This window comes from Aotus nancymaae, unplaced genomic scaffold (assembly GCF_030222135.1).
Source record: "Aotus nancymaae isolate 86718 unplaced genomic scaffold, 86718_ANA_hifiasm-v0.15.2.pri h1tg000011l, whole genome shotgun sequence".
NCBI classification, from domain to species: Eukaryota; Metazoa; Chordata; class Mammalia; order Primates; family Aotidae; genus Aotus; species Aotus nancymaae.
In genome coordinates, this window is record NW_026988422.1 from 15,143,407 (window position 1) to 15,166,726 (window position 23,320).

The 23,320-nt window shown below is 36.7% G+C and overlaps 1 protein-coding gene across 2 annotated transcripts in view; it reads right to left on the bottom strand.

Moving 5' to 3' along the window:
- Window positions 1–23,320, bottom strand: part of CCDC191 (coiled-coil domain containing 191) — an 89,157-nt gene that overhangs the window by 50,407 nt on the left and 15,430 nt on the right. For both annotated transcript variants that reach the window (XM_012463988.2, XM_012463987.3), the window contains exons 5-8: window positions 19,010–19,188; window positions 17,314–17,537; window positions 14,045–14,198; window positions 2,687–2,877 (exon numbers count right to left, since the gene is read on the bottom strand). In XM_012463988.2, the coding sequence (XP_012319411.2) occupies window positions 2,687–2,877; window positions 14,045–14,198; window positions 17,314–17,537; window positions 19,010–19,188 (748 nt within the window). The remainder of the gene's footprint in view (window positions 1–2,686; window positions 2,878–14,044; window positions 14,199–17,313; window positions 17,538–19,009; window positions 19,189–23,320) is intronic.

The following is a 23,320-nucleotide window of genomic DNA, read 5'->3' on the forward strand; positions in this document are numbered from 1 at the left end:
ACAGAGTGATTTGTGGTTGCTTCAGAGAGAAAGTGAGAAGAACAGAAAGAAAAGAGAGGGAAAGTAAAAAGCCCACAAGTCGGGGCCCTGCATGGTGGACAGGCCAGTGAGCGGAAATCCAGGTGGCAAGCACAAATGTCGGTGTGGGGAACTAGAGGATGAGGACACCACTGACATTTAAATAATGAACACGAGTAATTCTAATGTCCAGGTGAGTGAACCATACAATCACCTGTGTTTTGTCAATCTGGTCGGAGCTAAGTTTCTACAGTGAGTAACCATGATAATAAATGCTCTCTCCTATCCCTGAGCTGTCTATTTAGAAAGAATGCTTAAAAACTCTATCAAGTTAACTTGCAGGAGAGGAAGCAACTGAGTTCTTCATTTGTTCCCTGACTTGCTTATTGTTCAACAAGTATGGATTTGGTGTCCACTGAGGCTGCTCTTTGCTTTGTGACATTAAGTCACTTACTGTCTCTGGGCCTTACTTTTATCATCTGTAAAATGAGGGGCTGGATCAGATGATCCTTGAGATGCCTTCTTGCTCTGGGATTTTTTTTTGCTCTAAAGCTTTATAGTAAAAAATTATTATAAGTTAAATATTTTCTAACTCTGGCAGTTAAGAAATGTTTAGTATCCATTCTAAACATTTAAAAATAGTCACCTGAAAATAATTCACAGATACAAGACAAAAAGTTCTGAGAAGATCTTTTTTAAAAAAATTGGCACATTATGCTATTATGAAATCCTTATTTAGTGCTTTTATATTTAAACAGTTTAATTGGAATGGAATCTTAAATTTTCCAGATTTTTCTTATACAAGTTCCTTCTAGCATATAAATCGCATAGGCCACTTTTAACTTCAACATCTAAGTCTCCACTCATTTTATGCCTCACATTGCATCCACTTTACAACCCCAGTTTTCCTTCTTTATCCAGTAAATTCTGCCAGCTATTCCTTTCTGAGTAAGCTATCATCCTAATTCCTTGTATCAATCGCTATGTCCTCAGATTTTGGAAACAAACTAAGGGAGAGTTTTCTGTGTTGGCCTCTTTTTTTTTCCACCAAAGATTTCTCCCAGCATATCACAGGAAAAGGAAATTGACTAGGTCACCCCCTTGCTTAAAAAACCTTCAAGGATTCACCTTCATTTACCAAAGACTACCTTAACTCCATGTCCTGTCATTCAAGGCTGTTCAGAAGTTGATGAACCTGACAACCACGTGTTTGATAATCTCCAGCCAATCCAGATGGCTATACTTCATGCCATCCTCCCAGTGTCCCCATCTCTACCTAGGAACATCCTATTTACCATGAAGAGCTCAGATCAAGACCCATCTTCTTGATAAAGCCTTTGCTGGCACTCTTCAGGAACCTCCTTAGCCACAGCTACACAGTCTTGCCACATTCTCAGCAGCAGATGGAGATGTATTATTCAGTTTACAATACTCCTCAATACCTGTACAGTCTCTAGATCTTGTTTTGCCCAAACAACTGTGAGTTCTTTGAGGACAATGGGCCATGCACCAGTCTCCAGGACCTGATGCTATCACAGGATTGCACCACTTTAAAGGGAACCATGTCCTTCTACATAACAATACTCCCATTTATCATTCATGTAATTTTTCATACTGAATGAATGACGGAATTGCCAGTAGAGAAGTGATTACACGTAAAAACATGAATTTCTCCCAAACACCCAAGTAAATAAATCGTTCCTTCACATGGACACGGAGAGGGGAGCAACACACACCAGGGCCTGTTGGGAGGTGGAGGGTGAGGGGAGGGAACTTAGAGGATGGGTCAATAGGTGCAGCAAACCACCATGGCACACAAATACCTATGTAACAACCTGCACGTTCTGCACATATGTCATTTTTTTTTAGAAGAAATAAAAACAAAAACAAATGGTTCCTTTTACATCTGAGATTTTGATTCAAGAATGCAAACTTGAACGTGTAAATAATAAGAAAACTATTTGATTTTAAGATGATGGAATAAAGAAAGCCTCATTTGAAGACAGAATTTTGTATCATTCACAGTATAAGAAGGAGCTGATATAAAGGTGTCAAAAAACCTCTAAATAAGGTGTGGAACAAAAGATGGCGGAGTGGGAGGAATCACTCTTGGCAGGTTGGCCCTCCCAGATGGATGTTCTCTGTGTCCTTAATTAACATTTTATGTGCAGACAGTGATTTCTATGAATGAGAATTATTGGCATATAAGCCAACCACCCTCTTTTGAATTGTAATATGGTCCAGGGTGCAATGCTACTACACCAAAAAACAAGGGAAAATCCTAATATTTGCTTCCCTTAAAGAAAGAAAATAATGTACAATGTATATTTTATTTTATATTTTTGGAGACAGGGTCTCACTACATTCCCCAGGCTGGTCTCAAACTCCTAGGCTCAAGTAATCCTCCTGCCTTAGCCTTCTGAGTAGCTGGGATTACAGGCACACGCCACTGCTCCCGGCTAGTATATTTAAATCATTTTGTTTACTTATAATTTTAAGTTAAAATGTTCTAGTTTGAGATATAACATAGAAAAACTGTGATTACTATATTTTATAAGTGGATAAGATTATTCTAGTCAGCATCTGTAAAGTTTATTTCTGGATTCTTCAGGAGGAAAAGATCCTAGTAAACATAGTAGAAGGATTTTTACAATACAAATAATGATACCTGTTTTCTTCCCTAAGATCATTTTCCAAGGCTTGAGTCTCCCGCTCCAACTTCTGGGATCTTGTGTAGTCTCTCCAGGCCCGCAGGACCTTCAGATTAATCTTCCAGTCAGACAGGATCCCAGCTTTCCCCAGCTTAATCCTATCATCAAGAATCAGCTTGTGCCAGGCAGAGAAATACCGTTTTTGACACTGCAGTGGAAACATTAGGAAAATCACCACCCATCAGCACTGTGTCACTGACAGCCCTCTCCTCAGATTTTCCCCTCACACTTATTTAAAACAAATCTAGGAACTGTTGTCTTAATGGAATGGAAAAGACAAAGCACAATTCCTTTATGCTAATAGAGACAAGGAATATTCAAGTCATGCAATTGAGGCATTCTCAGCCTCACAACTTAAACTAAAATACTTCATTCTCATTGTAAGACACCAGTCCCATGGGGATATCTGGAAAAAGTCACATCTAAGACACGAACCGAACCAAGGGGCCTGAGAAGCTTGAAAACCTGCTTCCAACAGGACCCTCCCTGCCAGGCTGTCTTGGAGCTCAAAATACCAACCATTTAATTCATTACCATTTCATATACCACTAGTGTCCTACACAAGTGAACTGGGAGATTCCAGGAAGATGGGATGGAGTCTCTGGTCCCTGAGAATTAGACAGCTAAAAACAACAAAACCAGCTGGGCTACCATGGACCACTTTAGGGCTTTGGCGAGTCTAGATACACTAGTGGTTCAGGCTGCCTATAATCTTCCACTATATGCAATTGACAGCAAATTAGACAAGGTCTACTGATCCCAAGGATGTCCCCAGAGTAGTACTTTACTCACAATCCTAGTCTAAGAAAATCACTGAGACCTAGTCCTTGCCTAGACCTTCTCTCTTTTCATCAAACTTTACATTCCTTGTAGGTCAAATTACTTTCTACTTTTGGCCTTAACACCAACCTTGCCAATTCATACTTTCCTAATTGATATTAGGTCAGTGCAAAAGTAATTGCGGTTTTTGCCATTGCTTTTCATAGCCAAAACCTGCAATTACTTTTGCACCAACATAATACTAATTTCTCTGTTTCTATTTTCTTCCCTCTCTCGGCCTGGCTACTTAAGGAGTCACCTCTCTCAGGAAGCTAAGCCATTACCAATCCCTCTACCCAAATGTAACTGCCCATCCACTGTGTTCCTATAGCAATCTATGCTTTTTTCAGTCAAAACACCCATCACACTATATCATAATCACCAGTTTACCATTTTCCCCTAGACTGTGAGCCTCCTGAGAGAAGGCAACAGGACCCATAAATGGGAATGGTAAATCTGACAGTGGCACTGAGTGTGGGGAGCATTAAAACAAAAACTAACCTCATAGAAAGTGATTTCGTGGGAAGTATGGGGGATGCCTGATGACCAGTTTCAAGGACTTGCCAGATTTATCAGACAAATATTAACTGCTATTTATTGCTTCATTCCTATAAAAATACTTGACTTTCATCATTTCAACATTTACTAAGCAACCATCACTGTGTTTCACTTTGGGGACTCTGCACAAAATTGTTTAAGATATGACTTCTACTTTTGAGAGGTTATAGGGAGAGAGGATATATCAATAAAAAGACCAACAACATAAGAAAGCATCTACAAGAATTCTTAGAAATAGCCCATTTGGCCAGAAATGTTTTCTAAACAGGGTATTTGTTTATATTCCTGTTTAGACAAACTAAACAATATTCCTCATTATAATTTCTCATTAGGAAAAACCATGGCAAGCTTTAAAAAGCCCTTTCCATATGTTAAACGAGGACATATTTTCTAGACCTTTACCTTAGAGCTCTTGGAAAGAAGGATGAAAGGGAGGAAGGGAGAGAGGAAGGAAAGGAGATTTGCTGAATACTGGATACTCTTTCAGTTATAACAGGGAGAAGAGCTACAGCTGCCAGGTTGAAGAATATGCCTTTTACATCATTTGTTGACCTGTTCCACAAAACACAGCATGAAAAAAAATGATGTTAACTTGTGTGCCATGGTCGAAAGAAAATGTCTTGTGTCTGTTTACCAGATCTCTTTAAGAGATTCCTCTTAAAGACTTGGTAAAATATTCTATGTGTAGCTATCTCTAATTTTAACTCCAGGATTATTTCAAATAATGAAATAGTACAAACATCCATCTTGATAATAACAACGCTATTAATAGTATCTTTTGATTTTGACATTCCTTTTCTTTGTAAAGTTCAAAGCATCTTACATGTGCTATTATTATTAATTTGTAAACCATCATTATAAAGTAAAGATTGTAGATATTATTATGATTTACTTCGCCAAGCTAAAACTTCAAGTAGAGAAAGGTTTAATGCTAAAACTGCAAGTAAAAAAGTTAGTGGTACACCTAAGGCTGAAATGGAAACAATCCAGCATCCTGATGATTCTAATCTATTAGGTAAAAAAATCTCTCCTAACAAAGAATGGCACATTTTTGGCTGCTTTTATAGTGAAAGAAAATGACATACATAACTTACTGTGGTAAAAAAAAAAAAAAAAAAACATTGGTTAGGAACATATCTGAATGTAGGAGGGGAAATTCTGAGTTTATAAATTCTTTTTTTTTTTTTTTTTTCCGAGACAGAGTCTTGCTCTGTCACCAGGCTGGAGTTCAGTGGCGTGATCTTGGCTCACGGCAAACTCCGACTCCCTGGTTCAAGCTATTCTCCTACCTCTGTCTCCCAAGTAGCTGGGAATACAGGTGCCCACCACTGCACCCGGCTAATTTTTTGTATTTTTAATAGAGACGGCGTTTCTCCATGTTGGCCAGGATGGTCTTGATCTCCTGACCTGGTGATCCGCCTGCCTTGATCTCCTGACCTGGTGATAGCCCAAAGTGCTGGGATTACAGGAGTGAGCCACTGTGCCTGGCCCTGAGTTTATAAATTCTATAGTCAATACGCTTCTTTAAAAATACTTATGTTGAGACTTTGAGAGCAAAATGATCAGTTTTAAAGGCCTATAATTCAGTTTCACCACAAAGAAGCTAACAAGAGCAAAGTGACAGACCCTTATAGCAACTACTTTCTTGAAATTGACTAGCTTTGTTTTTTTTCCCTGCCTGCTCAACAAAAGCAATCCCATTAAAATTTTAATCAAAAAAAAAAGTATGAATCAAGAATAGCTGCTTCATTATTCTTGATTCATAGCAAACATTATCCAGGTAAGTAGGAGTCCCATAAATGTGCTTGGAAGAAAATATATGGGAAAGGAATATACTCTCAGTTCCATCTTCTCTGGAAGATGCTAGCTCTGTTTTTATTTAGAAGGGTGGCACACTTCCACAGACCTGAACTATTTATTCTTTCTATTCCTCCCCCCGCCCCCAGCTTACTTCCTGCTGCTTCCCAGGCCTGCTTCTCCTTGTTAGTTTTCTATACTTTGGAACTACCATAGCGCTCTATCCTTTTGCTTTTTAAAACCACAACTGGGTTGGAAGAGGAATACATACGTTCTATTTAAGCCAGGAGAACTTAGGTTTTAATAAGCCAGGTAACTAGTCTGATTTCCTTCCATTTGTTTCCTAGTTCATTTATTTTTGTACCATGTTTTTATTTCTGATTATCAAACACAGTCAGGCTAATTTCCATCATTTCTTTATCATAGTTGTGGTAACAATTAAGCTTGGTATTGGTAAATAAAATACAGAAAGTCACTGTATGAAGAACCATTCCTAAGTACCTATCTATAATAATATCTAAAATAAAATACTACCTGGTGAAATTTAGAAAGTTTTAAAATGAAATTGTGTCCCCTTCCCACAAAATATCCACAGTACATCATTTGGTTGTTAAGGATTCCACTGAAGAGAAGAAATGACAGCTCACTCTGCTAAATTTATTACCTGCACTGGAGTTGCCCTCATTCTTTTGGCAAGAAAAGCTCTTCCCTGAAGTGTAATCACACTACTGTCACCAGGAATGATTGACGTTAGGTGGAACAGCAATTTGCTATCTAATCTTCATTGTAATTCTAACCCTGTCACTAGAGATGCTTGTTCTGATTAATGAAGTGGGTAACTCATCAAAATTCCTCAGCTATTTCTCTTTTGTCAGAAAGCTCAGTGATAATTGCATCAAAATTCTCCATCATAGAAAAATAAACAATGAATTGTTAAGAGGACAAAAATGTCAACAAGTTTACAATTTATTTTTGCTGAATGGAACTAACTTTGGTGCAACTAATGGTCCAGGGGAGTTGGGGGCTCAAATGTCAGGAACAAAGCTACATTCCCACCCAGGCCTCTTAAGTGACTCCTTGCTGCTCTCATGCCAAAAGAACAGAAACTCTATTGCTACAAAAGGGAGCAATTTCCAACTTCTCTTTTCATTTGGGGGCTATTGTGGCTAGGCAAAAGACCCCACAGATGCTATGAAGTCCCTGGGGATTAGAGAGAGAAGGATCTTTGTCATGGCAAAATAAATCTCCAGTGGGAAGTGCAGTACTGAATTTTACAATGGAAAAGCAATACCCCGTGACACATCCTATTCCTGATTTTTGTAATTTTACTTCAAAGAAAAGAGGAAATCATGGTAACCCCACGCCCAACTATATATACTCTTACAACTAATTGCATTAGAGAAAATACATTGAATTCCCAGAACACAGTGCTAAGATCTGAACTCACTGCTGGGTTCCATGGAAAAGCCTAGAGGCCTAAACTTTTACAACCACTGCCATGTGAAATGCTACCCCTGGCTACAGACAAAAAAACTACTTCTGTTATATCCTGGAAGATGCAATGCTCATTTTACTTCTATATTAAAATTTTTTCTCCTTCCTCATTTCAACTTAAAAAAAAAAAACCCAAACCCTATCACTATTCTAAAAGTAGAACCAAAGAATAAACCTTTCCCCAACTTCAAAAATTAACAACATTCTGCCAATCTTGTTTCATCTCTCCCTCACCAATTTTTTCTGAAGAATTTAAAAATAAATCACATATTTTATCATGTTACCCATAAATGTGTCAATATGTACCACTTACATAAGGTCATTTTATAAGTTCTTAATTCTGCTAAAAAGGTTCCATTAATAATATTGCTGTAATTATCTGAGAGTTATGCTGTTTCACTCTAGAAACAGAATTTCAAGAAGCAATTCCTTAGTCTCACCAAATAGTAAATACTTAATTAATAAAATTCTCTGGGTTCTTTATAGAAGAATGACCACAATGTAGCCTATCACCTGACCACTCATTATAATAGGGCTCCTTTCCCAACACCCTGAACATCCGTTCTTATGACCTCAGGTCTGTAGAAAAGGCAGACCTCTATGGCTCCCCATCACCTTCTCTTTCCCTTCTTTCTTGATGTCCCTTAGAGACCTTTTTTCCCATCTCTACCAAAATCCCTGTTACCTGCCCACCCTTCATCCTTGGCCACAGACACACACACACACACACACACACACACACACACACACAAACTATGCCAAGAACACAGCTTACATCAGAATTTATCAGACAAATAAATGCTTGATTCACCTCCAAGATAGCGTGACAGTAAGACAATGACATGATGTCTTTCATTCCTCACCCACATGGCTCTCAAGATCGTTATAATATTCACCTGAAATGTCTAGTGTTTAGGGGAAAATATTCTACTATATACAATTTTAGGTAATGGGCTTCATTTATGGAAAGTCTCTCAATTTTCAAAAAATCAAAACGTAATCAGTACTTTCTTTTTGAAAGATAAAAAATATGTATTTAAAAATGGGAACCTCGTAATAAAAAAGACTTCATGGAACTTTGAAATGCAAAACACCAGCACAATATTTAGGCAAATTGGCCCTCACTGTCCCCTCTGTGAGAATGGGACATCTGGGTTACTTATGGGGTGAGGAAAGAAAGAACAAAACAAAATCAACTATTTCTTTACCAAAACTGATAACATTTTAGATGGAAAATTTCTACAGAGTTGGCTACATAAAGTCAAATATAATAATGCTTTAAACCCCTCCTAAAATGTATACCACACATTGCCCTTGGCAATAAACCTAGAAGGGAGAGTTAAATGAATCCCAGTAACCTTCGTGCATGTGCTGGCATTTCTCTTTTTCTGTTGCTTTATTTCTAAAGAGGCTTTTCCTTTATTTCCCTCCCCAAACATAAGACAACATTGCTGAGGGGATGGTTGCTATGTGTCAGCCCAGAAATGGTTTTGCCTCAGTGGTGTGTAGGCAGTCCTAATAAAACTAAGATCTTTGGAAAGGAATCATGGTATATAAATGAGATATTTAACTACAGTTTTCGTCATTCTGTCAGAGAAAAAAAATCCAGACTTCTTTTCCATACATAGTATCTCTGCATTTCCTTGGTTTAGTTTGAGGTGGACTTTTGGAAGGTGCTGTGCCACAAGCATCACTTTAATGATAATTTCTTTGAATTATTATTTTATTATTTAACAGAAAAATCCAACTAGGCAAACCAAAACCTTCCCCCAGAGAATTAAGATGTAGGTTAGTGCCACCCATATTTTATTTTTCTCTTCAATTTTCCTAAGCAAGAAAGATCACAGAGTTTCTAATCTTATTAAGAAAACCAAAATGTATTTCAGAATAGGATGAGAATTAAGAAGGCCATTTTTCAAATAATGTAAGAATTTCATAGTTAATCCCTTGCTGTTTCTGCTAATTAGCAGTGACACATGGATTGCTGAATCTCCCCCAAGAGATTTCACTGTAAGATCAAAGAGAAAATAGGATACGCTGGAAATAGAAAGCTTCTACACAAAAAAACAGATGTTTTTGACAAAACAAAGAGACCTTGCAATGAAATGTGTAGAAAAGATGCATCAATAGTGCTGCATCTGAACTTGTGTTTTGATAAGAGAGCCTGCACTGTTTCTCTCAGAAAGCCTCATAGTAAATAATGTGGCCCAAGTAAGATGTTGAGAGATACTTGGGTGGTACAAATAAAATCCAGAATTAAAGCACAAACAATTACAGGAATTAAAGAAATCTAAACTATAGCAACTCCTAAAAACAGATTTTTTTAAAGCCTTCCTGCAAATACTCCACACAGCTGTTTCTACAGGGTCTGTACCAGGGTAACATTCTGAGGGTGCTGACAAGAGCTTCCAGTTATCTAGCCACTCCCTGCAAGGCAGCTAGGCATTTTCCTGTTTTCATCCTCTGGTCACACTTAGACTGCTGAGTTTCCAAGTTTCATTACTCAAGGCAGCTTCAGGCTCCTTTAGAGCTGCATGTGAGCTGGGACGAACATAATGAGCCCAGAAGGCCTGCCTATGCCTTGGCCTTTATTGGAGGACAGTCCTATCTATAGCCAGGTCTATCTAAGAGCCTGAGGAGGCTGGTAGATGTATTTTTACCATGTTATACCCATATATGCTGGGGAAAATCTAGAGATCAACTAACCATATTACAAATGAATAACATAATTACACTGAAGAAGGGAAGAAAAGAACTCACCTAAGTAACTTTGGAAAACAATATTTTGACTGAATACTGTAAAGCTAAAACCAAAAATAACTGTACAATATTTTGCTTTAGTGAATTTATTTCCACTGTGGTATGGGTTAGCAATTCTAAAACTATTTTTATAGTGTACTAGGATTACCCTAATAAGTAACTGTAATAGAGATAATAAGAGCCACGTTTCTCAGTGTCAGAGAAAGAAGTGACAAGTGAACAAGATGGAAAGACTACACTGAAACCTGTGGTGCTGGATTATCCTTGACAATATTATTATAAATTCACAGTTATTATATATATATTTATATATACATATGTAGATTGATAGATACAGAAGTAAGTTACAAATAAGGAAAGGGAGAATAATAACATGACCTTTGAATTGCTGAACTCATGGATTTTAATATGTACATGGATAGGCACAGAAATAAATGTAATGTGTATGTATGTTAGTATACATACGTACATACATATATCTATGTATATATTTATATATATTCTAGCTCTGTCTGCTGAGAAGGCCTAGAAAAAAATAACACTCCAGTAGCAGTGAACACACTTAGTGCCTAGATCTTGGCTTCCAAAGACCATTTTTCCAGTAAAAGGAATCAAAGTTCCATGAAAAAGTGGTTGATTCCAGGGTGAGGACAGGGAAAACACAAGATAAGCCTAAAGTATCTTGTGGTGCCAACAAAAAAGGAAGCGTCCAAAATAGGACAGAAACATGTTGAAAAAACAAAGGAGCCAACCTGATAGGTTTCCGAATAGACAAAGTTGAAACAATCTGAATAACCAAGTAAACAACAACAATATTAGATTATAACCCATAAAATAAATACCAATGAGCTCACACTAAATAAAACAATTGTATAAGTGAATGAATGAATACAAACATATATACATACACACATAGATGAAGTAGAAAGGACTGTCTTCCTTCTAGAAGAATTTCAATTAATAAATATAGAAGAAATGAAGGAAACACAAAATCACCATTAGACAAATACAACATTGATAACCGTTGCAGTCAAGAGTCACCAATGTATGTTAACCTTAATGGGTGACAGTTTAAAGAGAAACAAAATATTTTTTTAGCTTCACGGTATCTACTGAAAGACAAGGAGAAGGAAAAATAGCAACTTTACAATGGAGAAACTCAGCACACATCCTTAACCAAGTGATCGAAGTTAACAGTAGTAATTACGTCCTCCTTGTTAGGATCTACTGAGAAGGGCACAGTATCATGTCTAATAGCACTCTTACCAAAAATGCATAACCTTAAGCAAGGGGGAGAAAACATCAGAAAACCCAAAACAAGGGACAATTCTACAAAATACCTGACCAGTTGTCTTCAAAAATGGCAAGATCATAAAAGACAAGGAAAGACTGAAGAAATGTCACAGCCTGGAGGAGACTAAAGAGATGTAATAAATAAATGCAGTGTGAAATGATGGACTGAGTCCTGGAACAGAGAGAGAACATTAGTGGAAAAACTGGTGATATTCTCATTGGGTCTATGATTTAGTTCATGGTATTTAATGGCACGGACCAATGCTAATTTCCTAGTTTTGATAATTATACTATGCTTATGAAAATATTAACACTGGGAAAAGTTGGGTGAAGGGTATTCAGAAAACTCTGCACTATTTTTGCAACTTTTCCATGTCAAATATTTTAAAACTAAGTAATCTGTTTTAGATGGGCCACTAATTTTGTAAAACTCTGCATATGTGTCTAACATTCATATTTGGCAGTTCCATCTAAAATGTATATGACTGTACAGTGGACTGCAGTACAATTTAAACATTTTTTAGGAAACACATCTTATTTGTCTCTAATTTGTTGGGAAATATACCATGGTACTTTTTCCTTACGCCTTCTCAAGATGACACTCTGAATACCTGTTTCTCTTATTTTCTCTTTGAAATATGAACTGTTATTATAGAATACTAATTCTATCTGTCTCATGCAGAATCTAAGTCTTTGCTAATCTTTCTCAAAATGTTAATTCCAACTCTTACATTTCTTCCTACTACATTTCCCTCTGTTTTCTTTTTCTTTTCTTTTTTCAAGATGTATTTTTTTTAATTGTACTTTAGGTTCTGGGGTACATGTGAAGATCATGCAGGATTGTTGCTTAGGTACATACATGGCAAGGTGATTTGCTCCCTCCATTACCCACCCCCCCATCACCTATATCTGGCATTGCTCCCCATGTTATACCTCCCCCACTGTCCCTCCCCTAGTCCCTACAGGATGTATTTTTTTTATTGTATTTTAGGTTTTGGGGTACATGTGAAGAACATGCAAAATTGTTGCATAGGTACACACGTGGCAGTGTGATTTGCTGCCTTCCTACCCTTCACCTATATCTGGCATTTCTCCCCATGCTATCTCTCCCCACCTTCCCACCCCCTGCTGTCCCTCCTCTATTTCCCCCCAACAGACCCCAGTGTATAGTGCTCCCCTCCCTGTGTCCGTGTGTTCTCATTGTTCAACACCCACCTAAAAGTGAGAACATGCAGTGTTTGATTTTCTGTACTTGTATCAGTTTGCTGAGAATGATGGTTTCCAGGTTCATCCATGTCCCTACAAAGGACACGAACTCATCATTTTTGATGGCTGCGTAATATTCCATGGTGTATATGTGCCACATTTTCCCTGTCCAGTCTATCATCGATGGGCATTTGGGTTGGTTCCAGGTCTTTGCTATTGTAAACTGTGCTGTAATGAACATTCGTGTGCATGTGTCCTTATAGTAGAATGATTTGTAATCCTAATTAGGATTACAAATCATTCTACTATAAGGACACATCCCTCTGTTTTCTTGAAGCCAAAACTCTGACCAAATTTTTGTTGGTTAGTAACTGAATAATTACAATAATTACAACCTCTTATCAGTTCAAAATGCCACCATCAAATGTGGCTATCGCTTTTAAGAACTCACTTTGACTACTTTACTTTTTCCCGCATATCTCTGTCATCCATATCATATTGAAACTCCTGTTATTGATTTCCAGGACCTTTGTAAGTCTATTCCTACATTTATCAAGCTCACTCAGTATCTTCCTAACATTCTCTTTCCTCTTGCTAAATCTACTCATTCAGATATTTATTTCATTAACTTTCATAATTTCAGCAATGCCTAAGGCCTTGGGGTGGGTGTTGTAGGATATATAAAATATACATACTTATCTTTTCTTATCTAACCCTTTCATTTACAAATCTGCCCAGTAAATCCTTTTACTTGAAATATTATAATCCCCAAGTTCATACTTTTATCAATCCCACTATATTGAAAAAACTGCTTAAGTAGCCTGAAGAGGATATTCGCTTTTATATTAAAAATCAGCAAATTATTTTTACAAAAAGACAAAGTAAAAGAAAGGGAGAAAACGTAAAATAAAATGTAGACCATTAAAAAGAAAAGCACAGGTATAAGTGTATCATTGCTTTAGGATCAGAGTTACTAAAAGGCAAGTAACCAGTTCTTGTATCTTCTGAATAATCCAGAACACAATGGTCCTTACAACTGTCAAAGTGGAAGTCAAGCTTTCAAAAATTGCCAGAGAGCTGCCTTAGTTAAGGTTAATAATAGTTAAATGCTATTCTTTAGAGGTGATTTTGGAAGAAGCCCACAATTTACCTCCCTCACCCCAGTAATTTCCCAGGATCCCACCAGAGTATATAAAGAATAGCCTCAGTACAGGGGATTCATGTACTGCCCTGCTCACCAGGTCAGCTGGATACACAGAATAAATACTGTGGGCAGTTTTGGTATTTGTGATGAGGTTCAGCTGGACTTAGTATTGATCCCATCTCAGATGGAGCTCTTTGTCATTTATACTACAGAATGCTGAGTAAAGAGACATTGCAATTCCCACCTGTTGATTTTCCTTGAAAATCTGGATTAATAATTCTTTCAATTTCCTTTTTCTTTCTTTTGCCATTTTTTCCTCATTCAGAAGAATGTGAGTATTTTCAAATGAGACTTTTTCTGAACTATTTTGAGAATTCTCTTCTTGCCTTTTCTTCTCTCTGTTAATAACAATTAAAAAATACATATATAATAAAATTAATGATGAGCAATTACAACCTACTGCAGTAGAATGAACACTGAATTTTCCTTCGGAATACACAAATTTTTAGATCTGGTTCTAAAATTACATAGTAGGGTAATTTTTTGGAGCTTCTTTTATTCCTTTTTAAAATACAGATTAAATGAAATAAAATGGTTATAAAGTACCTTGAAAAGTAGAAAGTATTATAGATACTTTAGTATTTTTATTGAGTTAAACACTGAGTCATACTTTGATCAAAATTTGAGAGTTAACAACTACTAGGTAGTCTGTAATACAGACATAAATTCTCTCCCATACAACGGGAAAAAAAGGATTCTCAAGTAAGAAAGGAATGAGATTCTTACTAAAAGGCCTTTTACAAGGTTTCTTGAAAGAGGAATAACAAAAGAATCAGGTGTTACTGAATAAGGAGGGCATGGACTGTAGAATAATTTTAAAATAGTTGAAAAGAGAAAAAAACAGAACTTAAGTAGGAAAAGGCCTTTAGGCAAGTAACCAGAACCACCTTAGTAACTTTGTTGTTCATCTTTCTGGTCATCCTCTTTTTCGCTCACCTATCTATTCTTCCTCATCCAGGCCGTTCCTCTTTCGCTCACCAATTCAAACAAGCTCATAGCTATGGCCTTCTTATTGTAGCGCATTTAACTGCAGAGGTTTATGTATGTGTATAAAGTATACACTGTTAATGATGTGGTAAACATAGCACCTAGTCAGGAATCAGAATTCAAGAACTCTGGCCACAAACCAGCTAGTCACCTGGTCTTTCTGGAATTTTTACTTCACAGTTGTGGAAACTCAAATTCAGAAAGATGCCAGAATACCCTACAGATATTCTCTTGTTCATTCTCATATAGGATACAGAGGGTACACAGTGTTATGTTGTATCACTGGTGATGCTAACCTTCCTCACTTGGTTAAGGTGGCTTCTCCATTATAGAATTCTTACTTTTCCCTTTGAAATTAATAAGAATCTTGAAAGAGGTAACTTTAAAACTAGGCAATGAAGCAGATTTAAGACAGCTTACAAATAGGTTTAAAAGACCTATCAACAATAAAAATTTCATTGACTTTTTCCAAACTATGAATGCTGTAACAATGTTATATTACATGGTTACAGAAAGGGGACAGTGATCATTAAAGAAATACAGTTCTAATATCACGAATCTGATTTTCTAAAATAACTTTAGAATATATCTGTTTTTAAAGAAATATCTGCTCATTGTGAAAAACTGGAGAGGTATAAAAGCCATCCACATTTCTTTTTTTTTTTTTTTCTTTTGAGATGGAGTCTCACTCACTTTGTCGCTCAGGCTGGAGTGCAGTGGCATGATCTTGGCTCACTGCAACCTCCACCTCCTGGGATCAGGTGATTCTCCTGCCTCAGCTTCCCAAGTAGGTGGGGTTACAAGTGTGTGCTACCACACCCATAAAAGCCATCCATATTTCTACCCAGAAAAAAATGTCAGTCCTGTTTCACTGTACAGCCATTACTTAGCAAGTTCTCCAATATTTATTGTCTGTTATTATAAATAATGTTATTTAAATTATCTTTCTGCACAAATCTTTATCTGGACTTCTGACAATTTTCTTAGGGTGGTTTTCCTAAGGCTGTAATTCCTAGGTAAGGGATAATACTATTTTATGGCTCTTGTTGTTTATCGCCAAATTGCTTTCTGGAAAGTTTAAACCAGTTCATCCACCTAGAAGTAGAACATGTTATCTGTTTCACTGTAACCATGGAAAAGATCTTAAGTTTTAAAAGAAATGACTGGTCAGTGAACATTTGTTGAGTGCCTACAGTGAGCAGAGCATCCTACTACCATTAAATGTTACTTGTTTTCACAATTTATTTTAGGTCAACCTAGTTTTTGCAGGGCTTGGGAGCAATCTGAAAAGCAAGGCTGACCTTAGAAAGAACTAAGTAAAACACCAGTGATGGCTTTCTGAAAGCAATGGCACCTGGAGGAGGCCTCAGCCTGGCACTTGAAGGAGTAAAGCACATGTCCACTGCTGAGCTGTTTTAAATTAGGTAGAATGAGAGCAATCAAGAACACAGGGGGGAAAGCTGTGTAGGCTGAGGGGGGTGGAAAGGATTATTTAATAGGTCTTTGCGGCCTCTCAGTTTGAGTAGTCAGACACTTTAGTCACATTGTTCCAAGACATTTGCAGTTCCTGCATCCGTGCTGTTTCTCAGAATAAATACATTAGTTATTTCACTTATGAAGCTCATTTTCTGCATGAGGATGGATAACAGTACTACATCCTGTGAGGATTATTTTCATCTTCCTCTTATCTCAGATATTCTTTTTCTTTATCAGTGGCAGTAAGGCAGTGGTGACTTTCTGTATGATTATCAGAAAATAAGACACACAATTCACAAAAGACTAAGACACAATTACTGAACATGTTCAACCTTACAAATATTATCTAACCAAAGAAATGCAAACTACTCAATATAATACCATTAAAAGTGTAAAAACATTGAAAATGATGATACTCCCCAATGTTGAGAATAGTATGATAAACTGACCTGCTGCTGATAAACAAGTAAAACCCATTTTCAAAGCAATTTGGCAATGTTTCAAGAGTCAGAAAACGACCTGTGTCATTTAACTCAGAAATTACACGCCTAATAATTTTTCTAAGAATATAATTCAAAAGACTGAAAAAGCTCTATGCTTAAAGATGCTCATTGCAATATTATAATGGTGAAAAATCTGAAGTAGCTGAAATGTTTACCAGTATGGGGAGGTGGTCATTACATAAATTACGGTATAGGAACACAGTGGAGTAATATATACACCCCAGGACTCCGGGCAATGTGTTAATTACAACAAGCAGAATTACAAATTAAAGGTAATTTATGGTTATAATTAAGTATGTAAAGGGATCAAGACCAGGAGGAAACATGGAAAAATGAAATTAGTTAATTTGTTAAGATGGGGGAATAGTGAGTGATTTCTCTTTTGTGTTTTGTTATTGCAATGTTTGTGCACTTTAAAAACTTCAGAGCACTTCTAAAATGACTGCTTAAACAGAGAAAGTCCACAGTGCTTATCACACTGGCTTACATTTTCCATGCTTCTTTCACAGTGCGTCTCCTCTCAATTATCTCCCTCCGAAGCTTCACCATCTCCCTTTGAATCGCCTCTTCCTCTTTCTTGGCCTTCAGAGCCTTCCTTTTCTTCTCTTCTTGCACCAGACACTGAGCCTCCAAGAAGGCAGATTTTTTCAGGGCCTTTTCTATTCTCTGGCGCTCTAGTTCTTTCTCACGTCTTAAGCGATTTTCTTTTACCTTAAAGCAAATACAATAAAGATGAAGTATGGCCTTTCAAGTAGAAAGGGATCTGAAAAGCCTTACAACATATTCTGAAGTTCAGAATACAACCAGTTTGAAATATTCTGGCTGAGAACTCCACTGTTTATTGGTAGGATAAGGGGAATTCATCTGTTTACTGGGAAAAGGCCAATATAAAATTTTAGATGAAATCAGATGAAGATGACTCAAACAATCTGGGAATAATCCACATCACAGAAAAGTGGAGAATCTAATGACTCAGATCCCAAGTTCTGGATTCTTATTTAGTAATGATTTCTCACTTGTAAGATTGTCCAAGGTATACATTACTGCTTTTATTATACTTAGTTCCTGTCTGCATTCTAATTATAATTTAAGCAGAACAGAACTTTTTTGGACACTACATTGTGAATGGTAGAACAGTGATTTACTGCCTTAAGGAACACCACAATCCTTCATTCATTTCTATTATTAGGTAAATATAGCAGTGATTCTGGATAATATTTGGAAATCAAAAACATGAACAAGCACATTCATTGTTTTTCAAAGCTATTAATCCTTTAGAGGGCAAGAGTAGCTATGAATTAATGAAAGGTCCTTTCCTTCCTGCTTCACCTAACTTTACCCTTATCTTATTCTCTAGTTGTGATAAGACTTATGATAAGACCTCTGATAAGACTGCCAGACAATGACCATATATCTTATTGAACCTTCTCTCCTCCCTTTTGTCACAAATCCAAACTAGAATCATACTTCTACCATTTCTCTAGCATTCCCAGTGCTGATTACATATACCCTGATTGAATGATTTAAAGCAGTTATTTTCAAATTTGGCAATCGGAAATTCAGTGTTATGCAAAGATGGCACACACACGTACAGATACTAATTCCGGTTCAGTCTTAGTTCTGGATTCCCTGGCACTCCTTTACAAAGTGTTGAGACACCAGTCTTTTTTGCAATAACCTACTATTCCCTTTGGAGAAAAGAAAGTTCTCACATGCTTTTCTAATTCAAAACAGCTGAACTTGATTCAATTCAGATCTGTCTTCCATTTTAAATTATAATCACAAAATGAGTGAATTTCAGTTGTCTGGAAAGGAATTATCCTGTAACATTCTCCAGAATATTAATAATATTAATGTTACAATTTGAAAATGAAACTCAAGCACACACAATCTAGGTGTTTATAATAGGAAGTACCACATTCAAACTAATAAGGTTTATCTCAATATTCTTGGTCGCAATCAATTCTTTTCTGGGCTATTTCTTAAATAAATTGTTTCCTACCCTCAGTTTATGAGAATTATTTTTCTTCTGAAGTTCTTATATTTTATTTTTATTCTTCCTAACCAAACCACAGATGGCACCCTTTTTCATAATAAAGCCTATGTCTTTATTTAAGCTTATTAAATGTGTTACACAAAGACTGCTTCCTGTTATCCATTTTAATTTTGTTTTTCCCTCCCACCTGCTTATGTCTCATCTCCATGGTAAGACGAGGATCCTTCTGCTGCTTCTTGCCTTGGTTTTCCTTCCTTCCAAGATCTTCCATCACTGCAGAATCTACCACATTTTTATGGAGCAGATGGTCTATAAATTTTTGAACGGTGGTACTTTCCTCTTCTTCCTCCAAATAGCCACATAGATCTGGGGGAAACAGAACAACAAAAAAGGAAAATTTAAAAAAAAAAAATTAATGTTAGTATAATATTCATATTTACATAAAGAATCCTAGTACAATAAAAATACAAAGCTGCAAGTGTTCAATAAATAGTAACTGATAATGCCAACTGGTTGAGTATAGCCTCCAGTAATTACTTTCAACTAAAAGTAAAAAGCTCCACTTACCAAGAATTGCCCTCACCCAACTCACTAAAGAGTCCTTCACTGCCAAATCTAAAAGATTTCAATCTAAACAACCTTGGGAACTTCAATCTAAACAATCTTGAGAACTCTACTGCTTTAAAAAAAAAAAGAAAGAAAGAAAGACAGAAGCTTTATTGTGGTATAATTGACATATAATAAACTACAAATATTTAAAGTCTACGATAAATTCTGATATACGCATACGCTAGTAAAACCATCACCACAGTCAAGATAATGAACATATCCAACAGCCCACAAAAAGTCCTCATGCTGATTTGTAATCTCTTCCTTTCACTCCTCCCTATCCACTCTGTTCCAAGTAAGCATCACCATATATTAGTTTTCATTTTCCAGAATTTTATATAAATCATACACTTATATACATTGTATTCTTTTTCTGATCTAGCTTCTTTCACTCAGCACAAGTATTTTGAGATTCATTCATGTTGTGTGTAACAATAGTTTATCACCTTCTATTGCTGAGTAGTATTCCACAATATCAATGTACCACAATTTGTTCATTCATTTGTTGATAGACATTTGAGTTGTTTCCAGGTTTTGGCTATTGCAAATAAAGCTGTCATGAACATTTGTGTACAGTCATCCCTCCATAGGGGATTGGTTCCATGACCTCCTGAGAATATCAAAATCCAAGGAGGTTCAAAAATCTGTGATATCAAATGGTGTAGCATTTGTATATAACCTACATCCATCCTCCCTTATACTGTAGATCATCTCTAGATTACTTATGATACCCAATACAATGTAAATGCTATGTTAATACCTGTTCTATGTATTGTTTAGGGAGTAATGACAAGAAAAAAGTGTACATGTACAGTACAGATGGAATTATTTTTTCCCAAATATTTTTGATCCATGGTTGGTTGAGTCAACAAATGAACAGCTCATGGAACACAGGCTTTCTTTTCTGTCAGGAAAATGAGTGGGAGTGGAACGACTGGATCATATTATAGCTAACTGCTTACCTTTTCAAGAAACTATCAAACTGTTGGCCAAAGTGGTTACACAATTTTACATTCCCAGCAGCAGTGCAGAAGTATTCCAATTCCTCCACATCCTTACCAATACTTGGTATGGTCATTCTTTCAAATTTAAGCCATTTCATGACATGCAGAGGTAACTCACTGTAGTTTTAATTTGTACTTTTCTAATGACTAATGTTACTGAACATCTTCCTTGATCATGTTTTGTAGTTGTTCCAAAGATTATGGATAGTGGGGTATTGAAGCCTCTTACTATAGTCATGTGTCAAATAACACTTCCATCAACAATGGACTGTGTATACAAAGGTGGCCCCATAAGATTATAATGGAGCTGAAAAACTCCTATTGCCTAGTGATGTTGTAGCCATCATGTCAGAGCACAATGCATTACTCATGTGTTTTGGTGATGCTGGTATAAACAAAGCAACCACACTAACAGTCATATAAAAGTATAGCACATGTAGCACATTTTCTTTATCTAGTTTATTACTGGTGGGCATTTGGGTTGATTCCATGTCTTTGCTATTGTGAATAGTGCATGCTGCAATGAACATACATGTGCATGTATCTTTATAATAGAATGATTTATATTCCTTTGAGTATATACTCAGTAATGGGATTGCTGGGTCAAATGGAATTTCTGCTTCTAGATCTTTGAGGAATACTATGCAGCCATAAAAAGGAACAAGATCATGTCCTTTGCAGAGATATGGATGGAGCTGGAAGCCATTATCCTCAGCAAACTAATGCAGGAACAGAAAACCAATACTGAATTCTCACTTATAAGTGGAGCTGAATGATGAGAACACATGGACACATTGCAGGAAACAACACACACTGGGGCCTGTCATGGATGGCAGGGGGAAGAAGAGCATCAGGAAGAACAGCTAATGGATGCTGGGCTTAATACCTAGGTTATGAGTTGGTCTGTGCAGCAAACCACCATGGCACATGTCTACCTATGTAACCTACACATCCTGCACATGTACCCTAGACTTAAAATATAAGTTAAAATAAAATAGAGCGCCCTCAAAAAATCTTAGAATATGACACACAAAAAAGATAACACATACAATTATATACAGTACATAATACTTGATAATGATAATAAATGACTATGTTACTGATTTATGTAAATGCTATACTATACTTTTTATCATTAGTTTAGAGTCTATTCCTACTTCTTAGAAACAAAAAAAAGTTGGGCCAGGCACAGTGGCTCGCACCTATAATTTCAGCACTATGAGAGGCTGACGGGGGAGGACTGCTTGAGCCCAGGAGCTTGAGACCAGCCTGAGAAGCAAAGCAAGACCTTGTCTCTATTAAAAGAGAAAAAAAATTGTCTGAGTGTGGTGGCACACACCTGTAGTTCCAGCTACTAGGGAGGCTGCGGCTGGAGGATTGATTGAACGAACCCAGGAGTTCAAGGCTGCAGTTAGCTAAGATTACCACTGCACAACAGAGGGAGATCCTGTCTCAAAAAACAACAACAAAAAGTTAACTGTAAAACAGCCTCAGACAGGTCTTTTAGGGGGTATTCCAAAAGAGGGTAATATTGTCACAGAAGATGACTGCTACATGCAAGTTATAGTCCCTGAAGATCTTCTAGTCAGACAAAATGTGGAGAAGAAGATAGTGATATTCATGATCCCGGCCCTGTGTAGGCCTAGGCTAACATGTGTGTTTATGTCTTCATTTTTTAACAAGAAAAAAAATTTAAATTTCAAAAATTGAAAAAGGTATATAGGGCCGGGCGCGGTGGCTCATGCCTGTAATCCCAGCACTTTGGGAGGCTGAGGCGGGTGGATCACAAGGTCAAGAGATTGAGACCATCCTGGTCAACATGGTGAAACCCCATCTCTACTAAAAATACAAAAAATTTGCTGGGCATGGTGGCGCGTGCCTGTAATCCCAGCTACTCAGGAGGCTGAGGCAGGAGAATTGCCTGAACCCAGGAGGCAGAGGTTGCAGTGAGCCGAGATTGCGCGATTGCACTCCAGCCTGGGTAACAAGAGCGAAACTCTGTCTCAAAAAAAAAAAAAGAAAAAGAAAAAGAAGAAAAAGGTATATAGAATAAAAAAAAATTTTGCCCAGCTCTCCAATGTGTTTGTTTTAAGCTAAGTGTCACAAAAGAGTCAAAATGTTAAAAAAAAATTAAAAATTTATAAAGAACTATAAATATATAGAAGTATTCCAGTTCTTTCACATCCTTACCAATACTTGGTATGGTCAATTTATTATTGAAGAAAGAAAAATATGTTTTTATAAATTAAATGTATCCTAAGTATACAGTGTTTATAAAGTCTACAGTAGCGTATTAAAATATCCTAGGCCTTCACATTTACTCACAACTGCCCTGGTTTCCTGCCCTGCAAACCCCATTCATGGTATACCCTGTACAGGTGTACCATTTTTTACCTTTTATATACTGTACATTTACTGTACCTTTTTGTGGTTGGGTATGTTTAGGCACCCAAATACTTACCATTGTGTTACCATCGCCTGTAGTATTAAGTAACATGCTGTACAGGTTTGTAGCCTAGGAGCAACAGTCTATCCCACACAGCCTAGTTGTGTAGCAGGCTCTACCATCTAGGTTTGTACAAGTTCACTCTATAATGTTTGCACAATGACAAAATCACCTAATGATGCATTTCTCAGGACTTATTCCCTTCATTAAGCGACACATGATTGTAGTATTGTTGAATTCTATTTATCTCTTCAATTTTGTCAATTTTTGCTTCATCTACCTTGGGACTCTTTTGTCAGTGTATATATATTTATAATTGTTATGTTTTCATGATGGACTGATCCTTTTATTGTTAGAAAATGCACTTTTTGTTTCTAGTAACAATTTTTTCTTGAAAAGTCTATTTTTGGGAAAATTAAAAATCAAAGAAATAAATAAA